The sequence below is a fragment of the Neovison vison genome, chromosome 3 (genome assembly GCF_020171115.1).
Source record: "Neovison vison isolate M4711 chromosome 3, ASM_NN_V1, whole genome shotgun sequence".
Classification (NCBI taxonomy): domain Eukaryota; kingdom Metazoa; phylum Chordata; class Mammalia; order Carnivora; family Mustelidae; genus Neogale; species Neogale vison.
Genome location: NC_058093.1, coordinates 46886746 through 46912849, shown reverse-complemented (window position 1 = coordinate 46912849; position 26104 = coordinate 46886746). Strand labels below are relative to the sequence as shown.

The following is a 26104-nucleotide window of genomic DNA, read 5'->3' as shown; positions in this document are numbered from 1 at the left end:
GAAAAGTATATTCACAATAACTCAGTCTGTAGTCCTAGACAGGATCAGTGCCTGGGAGTAAAGAATATGTGACCAGGCTGAGAACTTGAATGTTAGGGAGAATATATGACTACAAAGGGCACATAGCTTATATTAAAATGGTGTTAAATTCAGGACAGTTGCCATAGAATAAAAATAAGAACAAGGATAAACCAGCAGAAGTATATTCACTGTACTCAATGAGAAATGGAAGTAGGATAGCAAAACTAAGTCTCAATATAACAGTAATTACTATAAATGTATGTGCATTAAATTCCAATCAAAAGGAGGAAACCAAAAAAGAGGTACGAACTGATTAGATTTTAAAATTCTAACAATGGTAACTTAAAAGAAAAACGTTCGGGGTGCCTGGGTGCCTCAGTCGGTTAAGCGTAAGTCTTGGGCTTGATCCCAGGGTCCTTAGATTGAGCCCCATGTCCAGCTCCCTGCTCAGGAGCCTGCTTATTCCTCTCCCTCTGCCCCTCCTCTTTCTGCCGTCTGTCAAATGAATAAATAAAATCTTAAAAGAAAAAAAAAGAGAGAGAAACACTTAAAAAAAAAAAGATACAGAAAGTTTAGAATAAAACGTTGGCAAAAGACATACCAGGCGAATATGAACCAAAGAAAACTGGATAGACATCTTAATACATGACATTCAAATTTAAAACAAAAAACAAAAGCAAAAACAAAGGACACCATGTGCATGTTAATGAAATGGGCCACAGAACAAACATGAACACGCATCAAAATCATTTCAATACCTATAAAGATGCCTCAATGCAGATCACGCAGCATCTGCCAGAATGGAAAGGAGAGAGAGAGATTTCAACAAATGTAACTGGAGATTTTATTTCTAAAAATAATAATTTAATAGCTCAGGCAGACACAAACCTAGCAGAAATCTCCATATCCTGATCAACATAATAATCTTAAACTCTTAAATGTATACAGAGCTCTATACCCATCAAACAGAAGATAAGCTTTTGAGCACATGTAGAATATTCACAGAGAGAGACCAGGTGTTAGGACCTAAAGGTGTTTGGACTTAAGGAAGCCTTGATAAGTTTCTGAGGCGAAATTCCAGCAGACTGGGCTGCTAGGTTTGATTTGTGCTTCACCCCATGCTCTATGAAGCCACCCTAAATGGACCTCCTTACTGTCACTGGGCGCCCCTGCCTTCCAGCTGCCCTTTGGGCTCAGCCAAAGGGAGCACTCCCAGATCTAGGAAGGAGGGAGCGTGAGGCCCAGAGGCTGGTTGCTCCGATCCCTCCAGATGAGGGCTCAGCTGAGGCCTTGCCTCCTTCCAGGGGCTGCTCCCTCTCTCTCCCTCCCTTGCCCCCTCCTCCTTAGGCCACAGTGTCACCCTAGTGTTACTCAGTCCTGTGGTTTCCCTACTCCTACCTACTCGTTTGTAAATAGTCTTTTTATCAAACACTCCTCAAATTACCCAGTTGGAGTGTGCCATCTGCTTCCTGCCAGGATCCTGACTGAACACAGACTGTTCTCAGACAATAACATGATTAAATTAGAAATTGGTAACAACAAGTTATAATAAAAAATACCAAAGCAAGCAAGCAAGCAAGCAAGCAAGAAACGCTGTTAGGAAGTAAGTAACATTATTAAAGAAGGCATGGGTTTGTAACCCATGAGTTTAAAAGAGATCATTAGGGACAGTAAGGAATATTTAGCTCTGAATGATAATGAAACACTGTATGTCCCAATTTGTGAGACCCAGTAAGTCAGTGCTGGGGGAGGAATTCTGCAGTTTTAAATATATCTATCAGAAAATTAAATAGTTCAAAAATAAATGAGCCTAAGCACTTAGCTCAAGATGGAGCAACGTATTAGATCCAAAGAACCAGGAAGGAAGGAAATAATAGATAAGGGCAGGAGTAACTGAAATAAAGGGAAAGATGAGAAGATGAACAAAACTAAAAGTTGGTTCTTAGGAAATATTAAAAAGGAAAAATAAGGCAAATAAATAAAGTGTAGAATAAAAAGTAGAAATAATTACAGAAGCAATTAATAGAAAAAGGAATATATGCTAGTAATTTTAAAAGTTCAATAAAATTGATTAGTTCCTAGAAACATGTAAAATTTGGCTCCAGAAATAGAGAACTCGACCAGATCAATAAATATGATGAAAATGGAAATGATAAAGTTACCCCCCCATAGTTTTATTGTTTCTACCAAAAGCTTGTAAAAACAATAAATTCTCTTTCACCTAGGTAGTTCAAGGAAATAGAAAGGGAGGAATTGTCTGGGGGCCTTTGGGGGACAGGGTGAGAGGGTGGTCTCCTTTGCAGAGTGGGCATGTGTCTATGCCCTTGTTACTTTGGGGGCATACGCCACACAGATGCTGCAGATCAAGGTGAAACCCCCCCTCCCTCACTGGGTTGCATGAGGATTAGGGCGGCTCCTGGCAGGTGTCAGGCGCTGGGGGAGGCGGAGCCATGGGGATGCAGAGAACACTGAGGAGGAGAGCTGGGGTGGAAAGGGACCCCGGCGCCCCGCTTTCACGATGGCATGACGTCACTGCACCCACCGCAGTTCCGGTGGGTGAGCTGGCCCGGGGCTTTGTCAAAGTTTCTACCCCTGGGTGGGGGGGCGAATGGTGGTTGCAGGCAGCAGAGATGTCTGTCAGTCATTCACAGTGGCCCAAAAAGCGGCTGGGGAGGCTGACGAATGCTGGGTTTGCCCGTGTGGCACTGGAGCAGCGTGTGACTCGGTTCTGGGAAGTGAAGCTGGGGAGAAAGGCTGTGGGGACAGTGGGGGCTGATGTCCTGCAGAAGTGGGGCGGGCGGAGGGTGGGGGCTACACCCAAGGCATGATGGGAGGAGAGGCGGCAGAAGAGATGTCATCCCCGCTGGAAGAGCGGTCTGCGATGCTCTGGTCCCCTCTAGTGCTCTGACCGAGACTCCAGATGCGACTGAAAATTCACCTGTTACACCCAGAGTCAGGGTCCCTCCCTGCCCGACCCAGCGCCCCTCCCTGGTGCAAGGAGCCCACCGGGGCTTTGTCCCTCTGCGATTAAGCGTTTGTGCTGCCAGCCTCTCGGGTGGGCGGGCAGGTGGAGATTTCACTGGAAAGGGGTCAGGGTGGGGGAAGGCCCAGCGCGGGATCCGTGGCAGGTTCTGGTGGGCGGGGGACTCGGGGCTGAGCGCCGCCGGGTCACTGCGAGGGAGATCCGGGACTGCGCCCGGCGGAGGGGGCGCCGCGTCTGAGCCCCGTGTGGGTTCGCCCCTCCGCACCTAGCAAACCGCTGTGTCGGCGGTGATGTCACAGCTCGGCTCCGGCCCCCTCCGGCCCCAGCCCCCTTCCCGAGGCGGCCGCGACGCCCGTCCTTCTACCCGCGCGACAAACCAGCTGGCGGCTGGGGCTCTGGGCGCAGCGCGCAGCCAACCAGCGCTGCGGGAGGGGCGCGGGGCGGGCCGGGCCGGGGGCGCGCAGCCCGTCACGCGGTGCCGCCGTCACAGCGCCAGGCTCAGACCGGGAGCAGCAGCAGCTCCGCGCTCGGGGACCCGCGCCCATGCCCGTGCCCATGCCGGGCCTCCAGTGACGCCGGGGAGGTAAGGCGGCCGCCCGCCTGGCCTCTGGCACCTGGGTTCAGCTTCCCGCACTTGCATCGACTGCGCGCGGCGTGGGGAGCTCACGCCCGGAGCCGAGTCCTTGTCGCCATCGAGGCGCCGGCGCCGCGCGCGCGGCCCCTTCCCTTCCCCCGACCCTCCCCCGTCCCCGAGAACAATGGGGCAAATTGAGGGGTGTCCCCTTTTCATTCGCGTCCTGGCAGGGCCCTCGGGAAAGGTTCCCATCGCTGCGGCCTCTGCTGTGGCGGGATTGTCGCTGGGAGGGGCAGGGTCGCCGCGGGGAGGGTGCGCGCCGCCGTTGGCCTCTCGAGACGCCCCCTCCCTCGCTTCCGCGCTCTAGTCCTTTCCTGGAGAGGGGCCACCGAGCTAGACCGGCAGGCAGTGGAGAAGGGGAGAGCGCGCGGATGAGGGCGCCGGGGAGAGCGCGGGGCATCTGCCCGAGTCCCCGGGGTGGGGGAGGGCGGATGCTGGAGCCCGGAGCATAACAGGCGGGCGGGGCGGGCGGGGGCTGCGGCGGGAGGCCAGCTTCGTGTGCACCTCCGGGACTGCCCTTCACCATCCTCCAGCCATGTCCTCCTCCCGAGAGACCCTAGCTCCCTTCTAGAAAGGCCTGGGAGGGGCCGTCAGCGGAGAAGGCCTGTGTCTACGCAGCCAGCGCCCGAGTAACAGGTGTGGCCCGGCGGCGGGCGGGGAGGGGGCTGCGGGACCGCCCGACTCGGATGACAGGGACGAGTATGCCGCGACGACCCCTGGACTCCCCTTGTAGGCTGCGGCTCACCCTCTCTCCTTCCACCCCAAACAAGCGGCGCTGGCTGTGCGCTGGGGAAAGGGTGGCAGCGGCATCCAGGCGCCGAGGGAGGGTCTGCAGTCGGCTGGGCGCTAGGTGGGCGGCGGGGGCAGGGGGAGGACAGCGGGCCGCAGGGGCGAGGGGGAGGGGAGGGAGGGAATGCCAAGTCATGGGGCCTGTTGGGCGCGGGCGCGACGTCGCCCCGGCGCGGACCCGATGCGCGCCCTCGTTCCCAGGAATAGCGACTTCCCCTGAGAGACTGGTGCCCCCTCCCCAAATGGCAGCCCCCTCCAAGGGGTACCCGCATTGCTGGGATTAAAGGCCTGTTAGGGCATCGCACCGGATCTTGCGGCTGCGGGAGTAGGTGTGGAGAGGTCCCTGACGTGCAGGGCTGCCCAGGTCCTAACCCTGGGGAGGACTCTGCAAGACCCAGAACGCAGGCTCCCGCAGAGCTGTGCCACCGACTCGCCCTTCCTGCCCCGCTCTCGGTCTGGCTGAAGGGGCTCTACCAGGGCAGCGGTGCCCATCTGCCTCGCCTCGGCCTGAGAAGGCAGCTGCAGGTTTGCCGGGGAGCTCTGGGGTCCAGAGTGGGGGGTTGGGGCTCTACCTGCGGCGGCCATTTTGCAGGTGTGGTTGGCCACCCGCCTTACTGGGGCTGTAGGGTGAGGGTGGTCAGGTGTAGAGCAGCTGTGTCCCCTGCAGTGGGGTGCGGTGTCTGCGGTGTCTGCGGTGGAGGGTGAGGGATGCTGCTAGGGCCCGCCCGTGTGCTTTCTGTTGGAGTGAAGATCCAAGAAGGGTTGATGGTGGCAAGGAAGCGACTGGCTGTGGAGGGGGACAGTCAGCCTCTATCTGGGTGGCAAGTCTGGGGAGGGTATTGGGTTCTAGATAGGGAGCAGGTGAGCAACTCTGTCCCACATTAAGGGAGTATCTGAAGACAGGTCCTGTCGTCTGTGGGGTGTGGTCCCGGGGACAGAGATGGGGATCAGCTTTGGAGTCAGGGCTCCCCAACCCAAGATTCTCAGTGGGGAGGGGCTGTGAGGAGGGCCTGCTGAATGTCTGCTTTGTGCCCCCTTCCCCCACACTGGGGTGCCCCCACAGACTGACCCCCCCCACCCGCCAGGGGCCTCACCAGCCAGATGGAGACTGAGTAGAGCTAGAATTGATCCAGACTCCTAGGTCAGAGGGCTCTGCCACCCTGCCTGGTCTCCCTTCAGGCCCCCCTGGTGTCACCACTGCTGACCCAGGCTAAAGATGGCCTTTGAAAGTAGGGGAAGAAGGTCCTCCTGTGGGTTCTGTGGAGGGAGAGATGGGATTGGGGGAGGCACAGGGGTGGGGGAACAGAGACGGTTAGGGGGTACTGATGGGAGCAACATAGCTTCAGGAGAAGACTCTGAGGCGCCTGGGGGGTCTGCGTAGTCTCACTCAATTTGCATAGGCCAGCCATGGCAGGGGAGCGGGGTGTGGCAGGGGGAGGGGATGTTCTGATGGGGGCCTGCTACCACCTGACTGGGGACCGAGGAGGGGCTACCAGCTTTGGGAACCACGCCCTGGCCTTTAAGGATCAGGACACAGCCTTCCATGCCTGAGACCCCTACTTCTAAGAGGGGCGAGGGGTCTGAGCAGTCACCCCTGGGGTGGAGACTGGTGGGATAGGGGTCAGCAGCAGCTAGTGACCCCAAGGATGAGCCCATGCTCACCTTCCTGTCCAGTCCTGGATGCTTCCTGGAGCACTGTCCCATTTAGTGTTCTTAGATCAAAGGAGTGGACCCCCACCACCCCCCACCTCTATTGCCCTCCTCTCCCCATCCACCTCCAGGAGCATCACACAGCTCTCTTGGGGCTGGACCACACCCTGCCCCAAACCTCTTGGCTTGGCTGGGGTGCCCAGGGCAGAGCCCGGCAGGTGGGTCTGTTCCATTAGCTGTGGGCCTCACCCCACAGGCAGGGCTGGGGAAGCAGGCAGAGGGTAAGGGTCGGGGTTGTGGGCATGTGATTCACTGCCCCACCTGACTGAGCAGGTTTGCAGTTTAACTCCTGAACACCGTGAGGATTCTGGCTTGGGACGCTACCCCCAGCTCAGGGACTCAGCAAAGGGGTCATTGCACTGGGAGTGGAGGGGACGCTGGAAGAGTGGAGGGCACAGCAGAGGCTGAGCCCCCTGACCCCTCTGGGTTCCTATCCAGCCCTTCCTGTGTGTCTCTGTGGTTATGTTCCCGGCCCCCAGCCAGCTTTCTCTGTGGTTTTGTAATCTGAGGCCCTTGTGAGCCCCTTACCAGCCCCGAGGCCTCACTAGATGCCATCCCTGGGATGGATCAGGATTTACCAGCCGCCTGGGTGGCTGGGCATCCGAGAGGAGGGGCTGTTGCTCTGGAGAGCCTCTGCTCCCTGCGTTTAATCTCCTAATAATCCTGGCCTGCAGTGTGGCTGCCCCCCCATTCAGAAGGGGTGGGGATGTGCCGGGGTGCCAGGAGGGCCAGCCAGTCCCCCCACCCCCAACCCAGACCTCCTGCTCTTCCTTCTCAGCCGGCCTCACATCGGTCACCCGGGGCACACCCACACACAAGCAGTCCCTTACACTCAGTCTCACACACTCCCCCACGCACACTCACAGACTCTTACCCTTCCAGTCTCACACACACTCATACGCGTAGTCACACACGCACGCACACTCATATCCACTCACCTAGCCTCACCCTCTCTCGCACTTACAACTAGCTTACACATACAGCCACACACCCACACACGTGCTCTCTCTCTCTCACACACACACACAACCCCCACATCCTCTTAGTTTTACACACTGACACACGCGCACACACTTCCACGTGCACCCCCCTCACACACGTGCCCTCATTGTCTTTGTTCCCACCTCATCCTCTTCCCTCTCTGGAGCCTTCCACCCAGCCTTCACAGGAAGTCCCCGCACCCCCCAGATTCCACCACCTTGAAGCTGCCCGCAGCCCCCCAGGTGTTCCTCCAGCCCTGGTGGGCAGTGGCCTGGGGGAAGAAAGTCAACATTTATTGGCTGCAGAATTGGGAGACTTCCTGGGGTGCTCCTATGATCCCAGTCAGGCGGGTGGTGCCCCCCACGGCTTCTCAGATCTGTAGGCAAAGGTTCCCTAGACCCCAGACTTTCTGCGGCCTCAGCACCCCCTACTCCAACCCTCAAGCTGTCCTCCACCCTGCTGTACCCCCCACTCCTCCACCCCACCCCTCTATCCCATTCTCAACCTGCCCCCAACCTGCCCCTTACCCTACTCCTTTACCTCACCCTACTCCTGTCCCCCCTCCCACCCCTACCCTACTCCTGTACCCCACCTCACTCCTCTGCCCCATTCCTCTACCCCAACTCACTCCTCTACCTTACTCCTATACCCCCACTTCCAGTCAGTCCCCCACTCCACCCCTTCACCTCATCACACCCCTCCAGCCCACCCTCTATCCCTAGCCCCGACCTGCCCCCTACCCTACCTTCCAGCCTGCTCGCTCCCTTACTCCTCTACTCCACACATCTCCACCGCACATTGGCACCTACCCCTGCTCCTTCACCTCCACCCACCCCCACTCCCTCCCACTCTTCCACCCCTTGACCAAATCCTCTGCCCCACCTGCCCCTTCAAATACCCGTTCTACCCCTCCATCCCCCCTGCCCCTGCCCACCCCAGCCAGTGCAGGGCCTCACACACAGCGGGTGCCCAGCCCAGTTGCTTTAGCCCAAGCGGTCCATTTCCCATGGGCCCGGAGAGAGCGGCTGCCACCCTGGGCGTGTGCAGGTTGTCTGTGTGTCTTCACATCTCCCATTCAGGGCCCAGCAGGTCCTGGGACAGGTGCCTGTCCTGAAATGCAGTGCTAGGGACGGGTGGGAAGGGCCCGCAGGCCCCTGCAGGCCCCTCTCCCTAGAGTCTGGCCTTCGGCCTCTAGGAGGGAGGCTGATGGTGCTCAGAAGGAACTTGGAGGGGTGTCAGGAGCCCTGTTCCCGCTCTTGGGTCTCAGCCCTGCCAGGAGAGTTCAGGTGGGCCTCAGCTTCCTTCCCCATCTGTCATCAGCTCGGCCGGGATGGTAAGGGGCACGGCGGGGCCATCAGTGTCCAAGGTCTATGGGTCTATGGGGACCAGGTTTCTGAGGGGCCGTCGTGGGGCTGGGGCCTGAGGTGACTCAGCTGCTCCGTGTCACCTGGTCCTCACTCTCTGCCACATGGCCACAGGTCCCTGGTGCCCAGAGGATGACGTGGTCACCGGACCCAGACCCGAGGAGAGAACTTAGGGCCTGCTCTTCTTTGTGTGAGCTCTGACCTTAGGCAAGACAGATCTCTGGAACACTTGATTTCCCCAGCTCTCTGTCATGTGCTCTCTTCTGCCAAGTCCCCTCTTTCCTGGCACCCACACCTGGGAGCCTCTTCCAGCCTGTGTCCCCCCCAGCTGCCCCCTGCTGTCCATATCCCCGGGCCGGATGGCTCTGTTTCTTGGACACGGAGCTTCTCCTTTCTTGGCTTCCTGTGCGACTTCCTGGAAATGGGGCTGAATCCTTGCCTGTGGGATGCGGTCCCGGCTCGGTCCTCGCCCTGGGTCTGTGGTATGTCTGGCGGCACGTCTCGGTGTGGATGTCCCGGCCTGTGGGCCCACGCCTTACGAGCAGCCATCCACCCCTTACGCTTTCTGTTTTCTTCCTTGATGTTAGGCGCTGGTTGTCTTCTCTTGGTCTTGTTTTTTTCCTCTCGTATGTCGTGTCTCCTTGTTTATGTCCTATTTTCTGGGCAATTTCTGGGCTTCCTTTTTGAGTTCTTTTTGGGATCATGTGTTTCAGCACTTACGTGTCCATCTCTAAGAGCTCCCTCTTCCTTGTCCCTAACTGTTCCCATTTCACAGCGTCCTCTTCCTGTTTCGGAAGCACACTATCCTCCTGAAACATTCTGAGTGTTCCTAGAGGTGTTCCCTGTTCATTTGCTTGTTTCTTCTTCTGCTCTGTGGTTTATTTTGAGTTCCCTGCTGGTTCATTCACTACAGTCTTCACCTTCAAGGCTTTTTCACTCTCCTGGTGTATGTGGCAAGTCCTGAGGGCCCCTTCCTGCTGGGGATGCCTGTGGTGGAGGGGTGGGGGGTTGAGCACGCCACCCGTGATTTCCCCGGGTCAGAGTGGGCTTCCGGCTGGAGCCCAGCATGGGGGTGAGGGGGCTCTGCTTTAGGTCTGGAGGGCTGGGTGCGAGGTCCACGTAGTCCCGTCCCGCTCCTCCAGGACGCCGGGTGCCAGCGTCCACACTGGCGCTCTTACTCTCACCACACGTCTTCTCCCGTGTCTGGGGAGCCCGGGCCTGGGGGTGTGGCGGCCATGCCCTCTGTGGGGGTGGGCGGCTAGGAGCTGATGGAGGTCCCATGGGTCCATGTGGTGGTTCTGCAGACTCACACCCGGGTCGTCTTCTGTAGCCTTGCATCCTGGAACGCCTTCCCTCCATGGGCCCCACTGAGCCCACAAGCCCAGAATCCCCGGAGGGCCCTGCTATCATGCCAACCCCCTCCGGGCTGTTTCTGGGCCACCCCCCACCCCAGCCTCCAGAAGGTTTGTTAGGGGCCGAGGTCATTGGCGAGGCCTCTCTCCTGCCCTTCACCACTCTCTCTTGCCCCCCACCAGCAAGCTCTGCCCTCTGTTTCATGGGCCTCAAGAGCGAGCCTGCAGGGGCCCCGGGGCGGGCCCGGCATGGGCTCTAATGTACATCTCTTGTAAAACTAAGAAAGATGAGTTCTGTTTTTCTCCAACTCTTGAGGGAAAATCAGTGTTTCAGGAAGAGGTGCCGTGTGGGTGCTCTGTTCCAGGCGGTGCTGCTGGCCTGGGGGGTAGATGGATGCCAGGTGAGGGACGCTGGGGAAGCCGCAGTGCTTGATGTGGGTTTGCACTGGGGGCCAGTCCTGGGTCTCAGGCCGCCTTTGCCCATCCATGTGTCCGTAGAGGTTTGGCTTTTCCTTGAGCTTCCTGCCCATACTCCATGTTTATGCAGAAATGTGAAGTCGTCAGTATTCACTGAGGGGCTAGCCCCATCCCCTGTGTCCCCTGTGACCTGCCCACAGTGGGTCCTTCTTCACCAAGTGAATGGGCTCAACCCCCTCCTTCCTTGGAGGCCCTGACTCGTGGCTCCAGGTCTCCCTCTCCCGTGGTCCTTACCGACGGTCACTTCCTCATCCACGTGCATGACCACTATCGCCTGGCTCCCTTGTCCTCTCTGTCCTTGCTGCATGTCTCACGGTTGCAGGCTGGGCCTTTTCACCCTCAGACATGGATGGCACCCCACATAGGGCCGGCAGGGCACAGACCCTCATGGCTCAGAAACCCTTTGAACAGCTCCTTGGGCTCTGGCACACTGCCTGCCCCGTCCTTTTCCTCCCCTGGCTCTGAGCCCATGATTGGCTGACCCTCACCCCTGCGCGTGCCTTCCCTAGCTTGGTGGGCAGCCCTCCGTGGCACCTGCAGCCACGTGACTCTGCACCCCTGGGACCATTTCACACTTGCTCGTGTCCTCTCAGACTTCACACCCAGTGCTGTTGAGAGAGGCTGGCCCTTCTTGCCGCTCTCTGGTACACGGCATGTCTGACACCATGACCCCCAGCGTCCCACCTCAGACCCTCTGCCTGCAGCTCGGCCCCAGGCAGCGAGGCCTGGCCCTGTCCCCTGAAAATCAGCCCTGCTGCTTGGTCCCCTCTGTGGCAAGACTTCTTAAAAGAAGTTAAGTCTTTAAAAAAAGGTTATTATGTAGTAGGACACATGAAAAAGTATCTAGAATATTTCCACAAATGGCCATGTGTGCACGGTCAGCTTCAGAGAGGAAGCATTTCCAGCACACTCCCCGGCCCCTGGCATTTTGAGTGACCACTCACCTAATCCTCACAGAAGGAGGAGGGGGCTCTGGTATGACCCCACCTTGCAGATTGGTGGAGGTCCACATCAAGGCCCTGGCAGTCCCTGGGGCCTCAGAGTCCTGACTTGACCTGGAGGTTCTCACCACCTGGACTTTAGCCCTCAGCATGTGCAGAATTTTGTCATTGTCCCCTGGGCTCCAGGTAGCATCCCTTCTGTGTGTGAAGCCCCCTGTGGGCTGCATATTGCTGGGCAAGTGACATTGGCTGTTTGTTAAGTTTCCCAAGGACTACGGATGGCTCGCTTCACTCACTGTCCCATCTGGATGACTGCGGTGTGACTGGACCACACTTTGTTCAGTCTCCAGTCAGTGGGCAGTCAGGCTTTCCCATCTCCTCCCCCTTTCCTCCTCTTCTCTTTTCTGCTGCAGATACTGGGGACATTTCTCCTGTGATCTCGTACATGTAGAGTTGCCCAGTGGCTGGTGCCAGAGTCTGCAATGTTCGCGGACATCTCCATGTTGTTTCCAAAGTGGTTGTGCTCATGAGGTTTTCCCAAGTGTACTGTGATGTTCCCGTTTCCCTGTCCTTACAACATTTTATGTTGCCACATGTTTTAATTTTGTGATCTGATGTACTTTTTTAAAAGATTTTATTTATTTATTAGAGAGAGAGAGCAAGTGCGTGCATGCACAAGTCGGGGAAGGGGCAGGCAAAGAGAGGGAAACAGGCTCCCTGCTGAGCACAGATCCTGACGTGGGGCTAGATTCCAGGACCCTGAGATCATGACCTGAGCAGAAGGCAGATGCTTAACAGGCTGAGCCACCCTGGTGCCCCTGATGGATATGGTTTTGAGCCACACTTTCATCATTATCCATTGTGGTTGAGCTTCTTGTCCTGTAAATTCCCTGTTCATAACTTTTGGCTATTTTTTTGGTGTTCTTTTTTGTTGTTGTTTGATTTTTGTGTGTTCTGCATATGAATCCTTGTCAGTTAGATGTGCTGCATACATCTCCGGGGGGGGTGAACTCTTCTTCACCCATTAATGGTATCTTGATGTCTGGACTTTTCCTTTTGGTACCTTCTGTGGGTTGAATCCTTGAAGGAGAATATGGAGATATCACTTTTCTTCATTATTTTATCTTCCAAAGCTGTTGTTCACATTTAGGTCTTGAGTATGCATGGAATTTGATTTGGTATAGAGGAGGAATCTAATTTTGTGTTTTTCCATATGGCTAGCCAGTTGTCTTCATCTGTCTGGGTTGCTGTAACAGAATACCATAGACCGGGTGGCTTGTAAACAGACAGTGATTTCTCATAGTTCTGAGACTGGAAGTCCAAGATCAGGGTGCCGGCAGGGCCAGGTTCCGGCAAGAGCCTACTTCTAGAATGCAGATAGCTAACTTTGCATTGGAGAGAGGAAGCATGCTCTCTTGGGACCTTTATAAGAGCACTAATTCCATTCATAAGGCCCATCCTCTGAGTTCATTTATGCCTGACCATATAGCAGTGTCTCCCACTTCCTAATCCCTTCCCACTGGGGGTAGGGTTTGGGTTAGGAATATGGGGTCCCAAAATTCAGGCCTTCACCGGTTTTCTCAGTAACATAGCTTCAGTACTCCTTCCCCTTCCCACAGACCTGCAAAGCCCCCTTTGCCCTCTCTCAGAAGGGCTGTGTCTGTGTAAGTCTCTTTTGGGATCTCTTCTGTTACACGGGTGGTGACTTACCTTGTCCTGGCCACCCCATCTTACCCATCTTAGTTACTATACTTTTATGTTAAGTCTTGGTTCCACGAGGACACGTTGTCTTCTATTCTCTTGTGTTTCTTCAGATGGGTCATTAGTATTCATAGCATCAACACTTTCATAAAAAATCTGGTTGAGATTTCATTTGACCATACATTAAATTTTTTATTCCTTTGAGTGAAAATAAACATTTTAAAGATACCAAAATTTTTCCATGTGTAGGTTATAGTTCATTTATTTAGGTTTTCTATATTTTTGTGAAGGCTAAAAATTTCCTCATAAAAGTTATATGCATCTGTTGTGACATTTATCATGATAAAGGTACTATACTCTTTGGATTATCTTTTAAATGCACCTTAAAATATTTTTTTAACTATTTATCTCTCGTGTATTCCAACCTGGTTTGTTTCTAGCAACTTTGTGTCACCTTCCTACTAAGTCAAATAATTTATCTGTGGATTCTCTTGATTTCTGTGTAGATAAGCAAATAGCCTGCAAGTGATGACAAATTGGGTTTCTTCATTTCCAATCCATATTTTGTCATTGCTGTTTTTTTTTTCCCGCCTTATCACTCTGGCTAGCACCACTGTTCCAATGTGAAATAGAAGTGATGACAGGCGTCCTAAACTTGTTTCTGAATTTAAAGAAAGTGTTCCTAATATTTTACGAGTAGGTATGATATTTGGGTAGGCTTTTAGTAGGTGCCTGTTATGAGAGTAAAGATTTCTTTTATTTCTCATTATTGCCAAGAGTTTTATCATAAACAGATTTTGAGAACTATTGAATGCCTTTTCAGCAACTATTGAGAACCTCATTTGGTTATTTCTCCTTTAATCTGATATGTGGTGAATTATATTAATAGAGGTCCTATGTTAAACCACATATATATCCATATTGATATTTTTAGAATAAGCTTACTGTATTAACCTTTTTATTTGCTGCTGGGCCTTCTTGCTAATGTTTTGGACTTTTATATCTATGTTCATTAGTGAGATCAATGTCTGATCTTCATTTCTCCAATTTTTTTGGTCTGATTTGATGCCAAGGTCATAATATCTTTACCTGTCTCCCTCTTTCCTGTTCTCTTAAAGAGTTTGTATAAGATTGGAATTAATTGGGTTTTTTGAGTGTATGTTAGGGCTCACTTGTGAAAAGTCTCCTGCTTTTTTTGGTAAGTAGATTCTTAAACTATTAAATCAGCTTCTTTAACTGTTGTAAGAAAACTCAAGTGCCCACTGACTAATTTTTCTCCTGGTTATAGATAATCTTTTCCTGCTTCTTGGCACGTGTAGTAATTTTTTTAAAAAGGAGTATTTATTTGAGAGAGAGAGTGCACAGAGGCAGGGGAGGGACAGGGGAGAGGGAAAAGCAGACTCCTCTGCTGAGCAAGGAGCCTGACACAGGGCTCCATCCCAGGATCCTGAGATCATGACCTGAGCTGAAGGCAGATGCTTAATGGACCGAGCCACCCAGGTGCCCCAATTTTTTTTTTAATTGGGTTCTAGACATTTCTACATTGTGGAGTGTCTGAATTATGCTTTCTTCCCAGAAAGCATGTTGGGCTTTGTTTTGGCAGGTAGTAAATTACTTGAGCTCATTTGATCCTTGAAGTCCTGATTTTAAGAGTTTCTCTGGAGCAGATGTCAGAGGGATGGTTAAGCCCACTACTCAAGTGTGATTTCTTTGGGATATCCACTGAATGTCTGGAATGGAGGATCAAGAGAACTATTATTGTACAGATCTGTACTATTGTACAGATACCCTTCTTATTTTATGTGAGCTTTGGGAATCCTTGCCTCCTGTAGAGGAGGCATCCTCTACAAAGACTCAAGGCACTCCTATGCAATATCTTGACCTTTGCTACTTAGCCACTCTTTCCGTTCCAGAACTCTGACCCACAATTTCCAGCTGCCTCAAACTACCCAAACTCTAGCCTCCATCTCCTCAACTCATCAGAGCTGCTGAGCTATTGACGTCCTACCGTCCAAGCCATGAGGTCTGGAAATTGCCTTTGGGCAGATTTGGAGTGATTGTAGGGTTTCCCTTGTGTGTTTCCCTTCTCTCAGGGATCACAGTTCTGCATGGCCTGCTGTCCAGTGTCCAAAGACAGTTATTTTCATACATTTTGCCCAGGTTTGCTAGTTTATTGTTTATAGGGGGAGTTTAAGTGTGGTCCTGTAACTCCCATCATGGCTGAACATGGAAATGCCCCAAGTGTTGCTAGTAGTCTTTTCATTATCATTCACTACTAAGTTTATTTATATCTCCATCATGATTTCTTCTTTGTGTATTAATTATTTAGAAGTTTATTTCTAATTTTTCTAAATACAGGTTTTTTTAATGGTCTTTTATTGATTTTTAATTATCTTCAAATTACAAGATGCATATGGTACAGAGTCTTTGACATTTATTAGGAGTTGTTTTGTGACCTACAAAATGGTAGAATATTGTAGATGTTCCATATGTGTTAGAAAAGAATGCGTTTCTCTAATTTACAAGAAGAAGAGAGCACATGTGTTCATTAGTTCATGATTATCATGTTTAGACCATCTATATCCTTGTTAATTATGTCTGTTTGGGCTGTCAATTAGTGAGCAATGTGTTAAAACTTCTGCCATGATGAATTAGTGAATTCTTTCATGGTGCATGACTCTTAATCTTGGTTTTATGTTTTTATCGTGTTGTCTCTGTGGGACCATTCTGAGTAATTTTTTCCAATATGTTTTCCAGTTCATTAATTCTCTGCTCAGCTTCATTTAATTTACTGATTAATACGTCTGCTAAGTTTTAAAGTTTGAATGGTCACATTTTTATTTCTGAACGTTCTACATGGTTCCCCCCTCCATATTTTACAGCATTATTTCTCATTCCTGTTTATTTCTCTAAACATTTTAGGCATGCATATTTTATGATATGTATCTGATGATTTCAGTATCTGAAATCCTTGATAGTCCAAGATCAGGATCTAATTCTAGTTCTCTTTTCTTTTCCTTTTCCCAACTCTTGCTCACAGTGAATTGCTTCTGTGGTGTTTGATAATATGTAATTGTGAGCTCACCTTTGAATGATCTTCATCTGTAGGGACCTGAGAAGAGGAAACTGTTTCTAAGGAGGATTTGTATTTGTGTTTGTGATGATGCCCTATAGTTGCAAACAGCCAAGACACACTCTGAGCTGACTTCTCAAACTCCGGTTTCACTGATCATGCAGGTATTGCAAATTTGAAACACAAAGCTGCATGAAGACAGGTCTGTGGCCTCGAGTTCTCAGGAACACTGGCTTTTTCACCCCGTGGGGCTGAGATCATTCAGAATAAGTCCCCTGTGTCCCTCTGATGACAGACGGCTTTCTCCCAGCCTTCCATGCTCCAGGGTTCTAGCTTTAAAGGATTGAACTCTTTGTGGTGGTTTGGTTCCAGTTCCAACCTTGAGCTTGAGGCCATGCCTCGGTCCTCCATTCAGTGTGTGAGATCCGCTTCACCACGGTTCTGGTGTCAACATATGCCTGCAGCTTTCTCCCTGGTGGGCTTGCCTCTTGGATTCAGCTCTTCCTGCTGCTTTCTCTCCCCTTCCTCAGACATTCTCTGATTTTATTCTGAAGTTTGTTATTTATCCTAAGTTTCTCAGTGATTTCTAATGGGAGGGAGTTCCGTCCACCATGTTGCCAAAAGTGGAGGTCTCCCATTCACCTGTTTTTCTGTTGGTTTTATATTAAAATTAAAATTAAAATTAATGAGCAAACTAAAGGTCTTTTTATTTATTTACTTATTTACCCTAGCCATTTGGTAATTTTTTATTTTTATTTTTTTTAAGATTTTATTTATTTGAGACACAGCGAGAGAAAAAACACAAGCAGGGCGAGTGGGAAAGGGAGAAGCAGGCTTCCCGCTGAGCAGGGAGCCTGATGTGGGGCTTGATCCCAAGACTCTAGGATCATGACCTGAGCCAAAGGTAGCCGCTTAACGACTGAGCCACCTAGGTGCCTCCATTTGGTAATTTTTAAAAATAATCTTTAAATATGAGCACAGTTTCGAAGAGTCAGATCTATCTACAAAACTTATTTAGGAAATCAGCAGGTTTCCCTCTCCATCCCCAACCTCTTCCAGCTCTCTTAGCTGTTTTGTGCTATTTGATGCTTTTGGCTCTATCTTGCTAAGTAATGTGCTTATTCTGCCAGTTTTGGGGGACCTGTTTAAGAAGTTGCATAAGTACGATTATAAAAAGTGTACCCACTTTTGTCTTTGGGCCATCTTTTCTCAGTGTTCTGTCTGTGAGGTTCATGCATTTATCTTCTCTTCCTCCTGAAATGGCACTAAAATAACAGTAAAGGTAAATGAAAGAGACCTAAGCCCTTCTGGAAGGGTGGAAGACAGAGAAATCATGGCAACGCATTTGGGAAAATGAAAAGCAGAACCCTCGTTCTAACTGATAGCAGATTCAGGAAGGTGAATGTCGAGGAGGCTGGTGGGGAATTGGGAAGTGACCTGTGGTGTCCCCACAAGGCTCAGGACCTGGGTCTCCCACTGCCTCTGACACTGAGGGCAGGATTCTAGAGGGCCTGTCCAGAGTTCCAGACTTCTCTCCCACTCCTCCATCTCCTTCTCCCCTTTTCTATCCAGCCTATTGATCTCCTCCATTGCCATGACTTAGTGTTCACAAGTGATGCATTCATTTTTCTTGCCTGACCCCTCTTCAGATGCACACATGCAACCACCTCCCTGAGTTTTCCATGTCTCTCCAACCCCCGATGCGCTGACACCAGGGTTCAGGGATCAACAGGAGACAGCCCTGCTCTGGCAGAGCCCTGGTTGCTGGCTCACATCCACTGGGCTGGTCTCCAGGCAAACAAGGGTCAGCCTGGTGAACCTGCAGCTTGCTGAGGGATGCTGGGCCTGAATCTACTTGAGAACCATGTGAAGGCCCCCTGACCCCTGCAGGCTTGTGAGTCCTGCTTTAGCTGCCTCCCACAGTTTTGATATGTTATATCTGCATTAGCGTTCAGTTCAAAGTATTTTCTAATGTCTGATGAGATGTTTTTCTTTGTCCCATAGGTTATTTAGAATCCTATTGCTTAATGTCCAAGCAGTTGGGGGATTTTGTAGGGGTTTATTGTTGTTGTTTTGTTTGTTGGCATTGATGTCTAGCTCAATTCTACTGTGGTCAGATAACATACACATTAGGATTTTAATTTTAAATTGAAATTTGTTAGAGTTTGACTTATGACTAGTGTATGACCAATTTTAGTACATCTTTATGTGCAATTTATCTATCTATCTATTTAGTAGGCTTCATGTCCAGAGTGGAGCCCAGCATGGGGCTTGAGCTCACAACCTGGAGATCAAGACCTGAGAGCTGAGATCATGAGTCAGTCATGTAACCAGCTGAGCCACACAAGTGCCCCTTTATGTGCACTTTAAAAGAACATGTATGATGTATAGTTTCCCTTCTCAGTATCTGATAGAAGAAGCAAACAAAAAATGTTTATCTTTTTATTTTCAACCTTGTTTATTTAACCTTCAACCTGTTTATTTAAAGGTGTCTCCTGGGAGCGCCTGGGTGGCACAGTCAGTTAAGTGTCCTACTCTTGATTTTGGCTCAGGTCATGATCCCACTTGGTGAGATGGACCTCATGTCAGGCTCTATGCTCAGCAGGGACTCTGCTCGAGATTCTCTCTTTCCCTCTGCCCCTCCCCCCCATGCAGGCTTGTGTGCGCACATACTCTCTCTCTCAAATAAATAACATTTTTTTAAAAAAAAGTTGTCTCTTGGCAACAGAATAGAATTTTTTAAAAATCTGTTTTGATGGTTATGATGTTTTGCTGGGAGTGTTCAAGCCATACTAATTGGGTTTTTATCTACAGCTTTAAGTCTTCATCTTCCATTCAACCTAGGTTTTTTTGCTGTTGTTCTGTTTTACCTTCTTGGTTGCCTTCTATTGGATTAATAAAATGATGTACATTTTTTTCTGTTCTTGCTACTAACTTGTTGGTTACACATTTTTTTCCTGCTTTCTTGATGATTACCTTAGCAGTTGAAACATGTATCCTGGAAAGTCTAATATAAATTGTTGCTTTTCCACTTATCTGATGATCTGACCTTGTCTTATGGCTTTCATCATTGCTGTTGAGAGGTCAGTTGTCATTCCAATTTTTGTTCCTTTAGAGGTTATCTGTCTCTTTTTTTCTGGCTGCTTTTAGGACTCTTCCTCTTTGGCACTCAGTCTTATTATGATGTGCTTTTGTGTAGCATTCTTTGTATTTATCCTACTTTGTGTTTGGAAGACTTCTTGAACCTGTGGGTTGATGTACTTTAGCAATTTTAGACAATGGTCATTATCTTCTTCTTCTTCTTCTTTTGACAATTTTATTTATTTACTTGATAGAGGGAGACAGTGAGAGAGGGAACACAAGTAAGGGCAGTGGGAGAGGGAGAAGCAGGCTTTCTGCTGAGTAGGGAGCCTGATGTGGGGCTTGATCTCAGGACTCTGGGATCATGACCTGAGCCAAAGGCAGACACTTCATGACTGAGCCACTAGGCTCCCCTGTCAATATCTTCTTAAGTATTGCTTTTCTCCTATTCCATTTCTTCTTTTAGCTTGCAGTTACTTGCACGTTGGGCCATTTCACTGTGTCCTATATTACTCTGACTCTACTTCCTATATTTTCCATTCATTTTTTTCCTGTTCTTTAATTCCTCCAGTTCACGAACACTGCTTTCAGCTGTGTCTAAATCCTTGAGTTCTTAAATGTCAGTTATTGTGTTTTCAGTTCTAGAATTTTCACTATAAATTCTTTTTCATAGTTTTAGATCTTGCAAAAGTCTCCATTTTTCCATTTATTTTCTCTTTATTTTGAATATATAAGCCATGGTTATTATAAAGTCCTTCTCTGATAACTCCTAGATCTGGATCATGTGTAGATATATATATTTTTTTCTTTTCGTGGTTTTTTCTCCTCCCAATTTGTTTTGAATCCTATAGTCCTGTCTTTTTTCGTGCCCTGTGACTTTTGATTTAATGTCAGATCTTGTCTATTGTAACACAGAAGAGGCTCTGGATGGCTCACCTTTTTCTTTCCAAGAGGATAGAGTGGACAGTCATCCCTAATTCAGGCAAAGACTTAGTTGACTGAGTCAGGGAAGCATCGCAGTTTTGCTAAGCTTTGCCCTCCCTGTGGTTCTGCTTTTAGACTCTGTGCCTTTCAGGGCTTTCAAATCAGGCCCTGGTATGATTACTGGAGCCCCTCCTCCCACTGGATCTTGAATGCTAATTTTTGTCTCCTTAGCACCTGACAATGCAGAAGACTCTTCTTTGATTTGCAGAGGATTTCTGTTTGGATTTTTAAACTCCTGACCCTCATACCTTTGCACTTAAGAGGAGAACTGGCTGAGTGAAGCTCCCTACTTCTTTCTCCTGGGATTTTGACCTCTCAAGTTTGCTTCTCTTGACCAAAAACTCAGTGGGTTTCTCCATCCCTCAGCAACAGCTCTCTGCCTGGGAAGACTCCAGTTTCCCAGCCTCTTGCCCCGTGCCCAGAATGCAAATGCATTTAGGGAGAAAGTGCTGTGGCGTGTTGGAATGTTGTCTCCTGTCCCAGCAGCCCCCATCTCTGGAATCTTGGCCTGCTAGTCCGAGTGGCTTCTGTAGCTCTTTGATTCACATTGTGAGATTTTACCCAGCTTCTCTAGCCAGACACAGTGGGAGGGAGCATGGCTGTGTCTCCAGCCCTTCTGCCTGGAAGGGCTCTGCTTTCCCTACTCTACGCTCACACCCGCTGTCCACCCTGGAGCCATAGCATAGTGTCCATGTATTCTTGTAATCCTCTCAGAGGTGAGGTTCTAGCTCTTTTTAAATATGAGAGAGCCAGTTGCTCCAATACCAGTCTCACCCAGTTACCTGAAATGCTGCCTTATCATCCATTAGGTGTGTCTGTCTGTCCACCTGTGGTCATGCTTCATCTTTTCTGTTCATTTCTATTCATCTGTCATTGCTGGACTTTGGAAGTCATGACAACTTTATAGTAAATCTGATAGCTGGTAGGGTATGTTCTTTGTTCTTATTTTTCACTGGTCTCTTTGGAACTCTTGCATAATTCCACTGAAAATCCTGTTGGAATATTTTGCTTACTGGACTAGCACTGAATTAACATATCTAAATTTGGGAAGAACTGAAAATTGTGCAATATTGAATTGAACATCTGCTTTCATAAATATTTTTTTATTTCTAATTATTTCCTATTTCAGCACTGAGCATTGCTCACTCAACAGATATAGCCTCCTTTTTTCTTTTTTTTTTTTTTGAAGACATGAAGGCATGTTGCTAAATGCTAGAAATCTCATTTCAATTTACATTCACACCAGGAATTCATGACCTTGCTCTTGCCCTTCCCACCCCAGCTGGAATAGCCCTAATACTTTTTCTCCATCTGGAGTGTGGGGAGATTTTGCTGCCTAAGGAAATGCAGATTCCCAGGGAGCCACATCCCTCCAATCCCCTCCTTGGTGACCATATTTGGAGGTGAGAGGGTGAGACTGTTAAAAAAAAAACCCTTAACTTACAGTGTGTGGGTAAAAGTGTGTGCTGTGGCTGGCTGCAGGGGCTCTGGCATGCGGCCGGTGTGACTGCAGCCCCCAGTTTTGCCCCCACCCACCTGGGCTTTGGCTCATGTCTTGCACTTATCGGCCCTCAGTGGCCAGCTGCTCTAGGGCATCCCTCTCTCCCTGCGGCCTTTGGATGGCTGGGCTTGCCCACGGGGTGGTTCTGCTCCACGTCTAGCCTGTGCTGGGAGGTCCCGACCCTGGGTGGGGCCTGGGAGCTTAAAGCCTGAAGTCTGCATTGATCCCAGCCCGAGTGGGGCTTCCTCCATCTGCAAAGAGAGACAGGCCCCAGGATCTTTGTCGGGATCCTTCTGCCCTTGAGAGTCTCAAGCCCTCTCCCCTAAGCCTTTTGCTCTCCTTGGATGCCTCTAGTGATGGGGGTTCACAGCTGAATGGGCACTTCGGTTCATTTTAGGTGGCAACTGGTCTTCATGTCAGGCTGAGTTCTGTTTTCTGGAGCTCCTGGCCATTTCTGGATGGCCTACATCTCTCTGCCTGAGCTTGTCCTCCTCCATGTTCCCAGGGGCCCTGTCCTGCAAGCCCCCAAGCCCCCTTGGGTGGCTGGCTACAGCATCAGGCTGGCAGCTTGTTGGAGGACTGTGGGAAAGGGCTTTCAGAGTGGCCAGAGCAGCACTGTAATTTCGCAGAGAGCTTTTGCTGGCTTTCCTCAGGGTTCCGGGCCCTGAGAGGGGGAATCGCTTTGGGGTCATCAAATGGCCTCAACCCTGTCATTTCACAGATGGGTAAACCAAGGCTCAGGGGTTAAATCACACGGCAGAGACAAAGGCAGGAACGGGACTGGATCCCTGGTCCCTGGCATGCACCTCCTTCACGTGAGGTTGATGCCAGGAATGCCCCTGGCGGCTGCAGCCCGAGTTGGGAGCTGTGGGACATAGTACTGAAATGCAGCGTCTGTCCACTTGCTTAGGACCGTCTGTCCCATCATTTGGATTTGCTGAGCTAACCATTTCCTTTCCTGCTCATCTGGACATCAGGTTATTGCTGGATCCAGCTGCCAGTGAGAGCCCCTGGATATAGGGTATGGGAGGACATTCTGGAACCTGTCCTATTTGAAAACACCCTTGACAGGTTTAAAGCCCAGCCTATGTCAGGGTCAGGCTTTTGGGGGGATGATCTCCGTCCCATGACTGCTGTCCCCACTGCTGGTGGGAACCCACACACCGCTCGTTCCCACAGGGGAATGGAGATCGGTGTGTCCACCAGGTCCCTGGCCAGTGGGTTGGGCCAGGGCGCAGGAGCTAGAGTCAGAGAGTGGTGGGCTTCTGTGGCTCCCGCTGAGTGCACCTGGCATGGCCCCCAGTGCTGAGCTGCCCGACCCTCTTCATCCTGGGCCTCAGGGTCGGGACGCTGCCTCGTTGTGGTGGGGACACCACAGGGCCCCAGGTGCTCTGAAGAGGCCTGGCCTCAGAGATGTGTTTGGCAGCATTTTTCTGTGGAAACAGACACTTGAAGATGGTTCTGTTCCTGGGACCCCCTAGAAGCTTCCCTGGGAAGACAAGGCTGGACTCTGGCCCTGCTGGGACCTGTGCCTGTCCACTGATCCCAGCTGCTGGCCTCACAGTGGCCCCGTAGCCTTGTCATGGAGTCAGAAGGAGAAGGACTGGGTTGGGGGCTGGGTAAGGGGCCATGTCGCATCTCCCTGTCAGCCACCTGCTAGACGGGGTGGCTCAGCCTCAGCCTCAGGAGACTCACCCATGTATCATCGGGTCTTCAGCAGCTCTAGCTTTGGCGCAAACAAGATTTTTCTGTTGCTTTGTGATTCCTTTGAATATTTGCCTGCCCGCCAGGTGGGGCCAGAGGCTCTGCGCTGCCACAGCACCATGGGACTGTCCCCCAGTGCCTGTTACTATACTCCTGCCTGCAGGGACACTTGGCCCTGCCTTGGAGCCCGGGGCAGCTCTGTGCTGTGCCTCCCTCCCTGCCCCTCCCTGGCCTCCCCAGGATCCCCCTGGCTGCTTCCCTTCCCTGCCATCCCGCATGCCCCAGCAGGGACCCCCACCATTCCCCATGTTCCAGCAAAGACTGGCCCCCCCTTACTGTCCCCACTGCTCCTCAGCAGTTTGGATGTGTTTCTCTATAATCTCTGGGGTCTGTGTGAGATGCTCATGCCATTCCCATTCTCCACCGTTTGTGGTCTGTATTTCTCTCCGGAAGCTACCAGAATCTTTCCGTTAGCCTCAGTTTGCTTGGTGTGTGACTTTCTCCTGCCAGCGGGGTGAGTGGTGATGCTTGAGTTTGGAGACTCGTGACTGGCGGTCCTGGGAGGTTTCCTTGAGTTCTCTCTCAGTGGCTCCTTTTCCCTGGTCCTCAAATCTTATCTCTTCCCTTTCATGGAAAATTACTTAATTCCAACCTTTTGGTTTACTTTCAAAGTTTATGTTTTCATATTTTTAATTTCCAAAACCTCTCATATTCATTAGACAGCCCTTTTGAAAATAGCATTCTCCACCCATTCGTGGGCATAGCAATTTTTCTCTCTGAGAATATTAATTACAAGGAATTTAAAAAATACTTTTCTTCTCTTTCCTGCACTGTTCCTTGCTGCTTGCTCCTTTCCTGGTGGTTTCAGCGTCTGTGTTTTTTGCTGGAGGGTGACGTCCTGGCAGGTCCCCCCAGCCATGAACTCTGCAAGGGGATCTCAGGCCTAGGCATCTTGGGGGTGCCTCAACCCTGCCCCTTCAGCAGGTGCTCCATGCCCGCCCTCATCTGGGCCGCGGGTCCCCAGGATGGGCAGGGCTCTCTCCTGCCAGGTGGTGGGGGAGGGCGGGGCCCTGGGGGTCTTCCCTAGTCTGCCAGGGGCTCTGAAACATGATTCCACAGACTGGTGGCCTAGAGAAGAGAGACATATTGTCTCCCAGTCTGGAGGCTGAAAGTCAGAGGTCAGGTGTGGACAGGGGGGCTTCCTTCTGGGCTTTGTCTGCTGTCACCTTAGCCATTCCTTGGCTTGCAGAAGCATCGCCTGGATCTTTGCCTCTGTCTTCACCTGACACTGTCCTGGTATGTGTCTGTCCAGTTGTTCTCTTTCGTAAGGACTCCATGTTGAGTCCGGGGCTTACCAGACTCCTGCGTGACCTCATCTTTACCAATCACATCTGCAAGGACCCTGTCTCCAAATAAGGTCACATTCTGAGGTCCTGGGGTTTAGGACTTCAACACAGGGATTTTGAGGGGACAGAATTTAACCCATGACAGGTTTAATGCTGGCTTTCCATCAACATCCATTTTTGGTCCCACCCGGATGCCACTTTCAGAGGTGCCAGGAGCCTTTCTGGGTCCCACTGAGTGCATTGGCTTGTTTCTCGTTAGGCTCCGGATTTCCAGGCTTGCTAAGCCAGGCTGTACTTGTGGTGTTTCTCATCCATAGCCACCCCCGCTGCAGCCCCCTGTCCCTCTGGATTGGCAACACACGCAGGCCTCCTTTAGTGGGATTTTGGAAGGGAGAAGTTTGCTGGCCCCCAGAAGTAGCTGTTCTGCCTTTCTGTATTGTTTCTAATTCATGTCTCCCTTTTTCTCAAGGTCTCCACGCTCACTCGGGCTCCCAGCACTGCTAAGGGTGACCCACAAAGGCCGGCACGATGGCCGGGGCCTCGGTGAAGGTGGCGGTACGCGTCCGCCCCTTCAATTCTCGGGAGATGAGCCGAGACTCCAAGTGCATCATCCAGATGTCCGGAAGTACCACCAGTGAGTACTGGTCATGGGTGGCCATGGGCAGCTCGTCGCTGGGGCCTGGGCAGCCCCCCACCCCAGCTCCCTCATCGACACATGGGGTACCGATTCCCTGAGCTGGTGGCAACAGATGACCACCAGTGGGGGTGGGGTGGCTCCTACAACAGTTCTGAAGGCCAGTGTCTAAAGTCAAGGTATTGACAGGGTCTTGCTGCCTCTGACCGTCTAGACCAGACTCCTTCCTGCCTCCTGCGGCTCCAGCTGGTTCGGCTGTCTGGGCCTGTGGCCTGCGGTGGCCGGTGGCCTTCACAGGTGGAGGGCGGGTGGGCTAGGTGGATGCTGGGCCCTCAGGAGGACACTTGCTGTCAGCACTGGGTCTTGTGGGTAGAGTGGACGGTCACTGAAACCAGTCCTCCAAGATATGTGACCGAACTAGCATTTAATGAGCAGAGAGCCTGATGTGGGACTCGATCCCAGAACCCTGAGATCAGGGCCCGAGCTGAAGGCAGAGGCTTAGCCCACTGAGCCACCCATGCACCTGAACTAGCATTTAAATAACGACTTGAAACACAAAAAGAGAACAGAATGCTGATCCCCGGATGTAGGACCCACCCTGATCTGGTGTGATCTCACTGTGACAGCTAATTCCATCTCCAAAGACCCCGTTTCCAAAGAAGGTCACCTTCTGAGGCTCAGGATAATGTGAATTGGGGGCCCACTTCCCACCAGCACGTGAGGTTCTGGATCTCATCTCACTTTAGCTGCCCCCCACTTATACATATATATGTCAGTTCATTCCAACCTGTTCTTTTCCCTTGTTTACGACTGTAAGTCGTCTCGAAC

The 26104-nt window shown here is 51.0% G+C and overlaps 1 protein-coding gene across 18 annotated transcripts in view; it reads left to right on the top strand.

Moving 5' to 3' along the window:
• The first annotated feature begins 2470 nt into the window (after positions 1-2470).
• The window catches only part of KIF1A (kinesin family member 1A), a 92342-nt gene continuing 68708 nt past the window's right edge, over positions 2471-26104 (top strand). For 16 of the 18 annotated variants that reach the window (XM_044242001.1, XM_044242000.1, XM_044241999.1 and 13 more), the window contains exons 1-2: positions 3504-3587; positions 25112-25276. In XM_044242001.1, coding sequence (XP_044097936.1) covers positions 25171-25276 — 106 coding nt within the window. In that variant the 5' untranslated portion in view covers positions 3504-3587; positions 25112-25170. Of the gene's footprint in view, positions 2574-3503; positions 3588-25111; positions 25277-26104 lie in introns of those variants that run through there. The other 2 variants (XM_044241985.1, XM_044242002.1) reach the window with 2 other exon arrangements.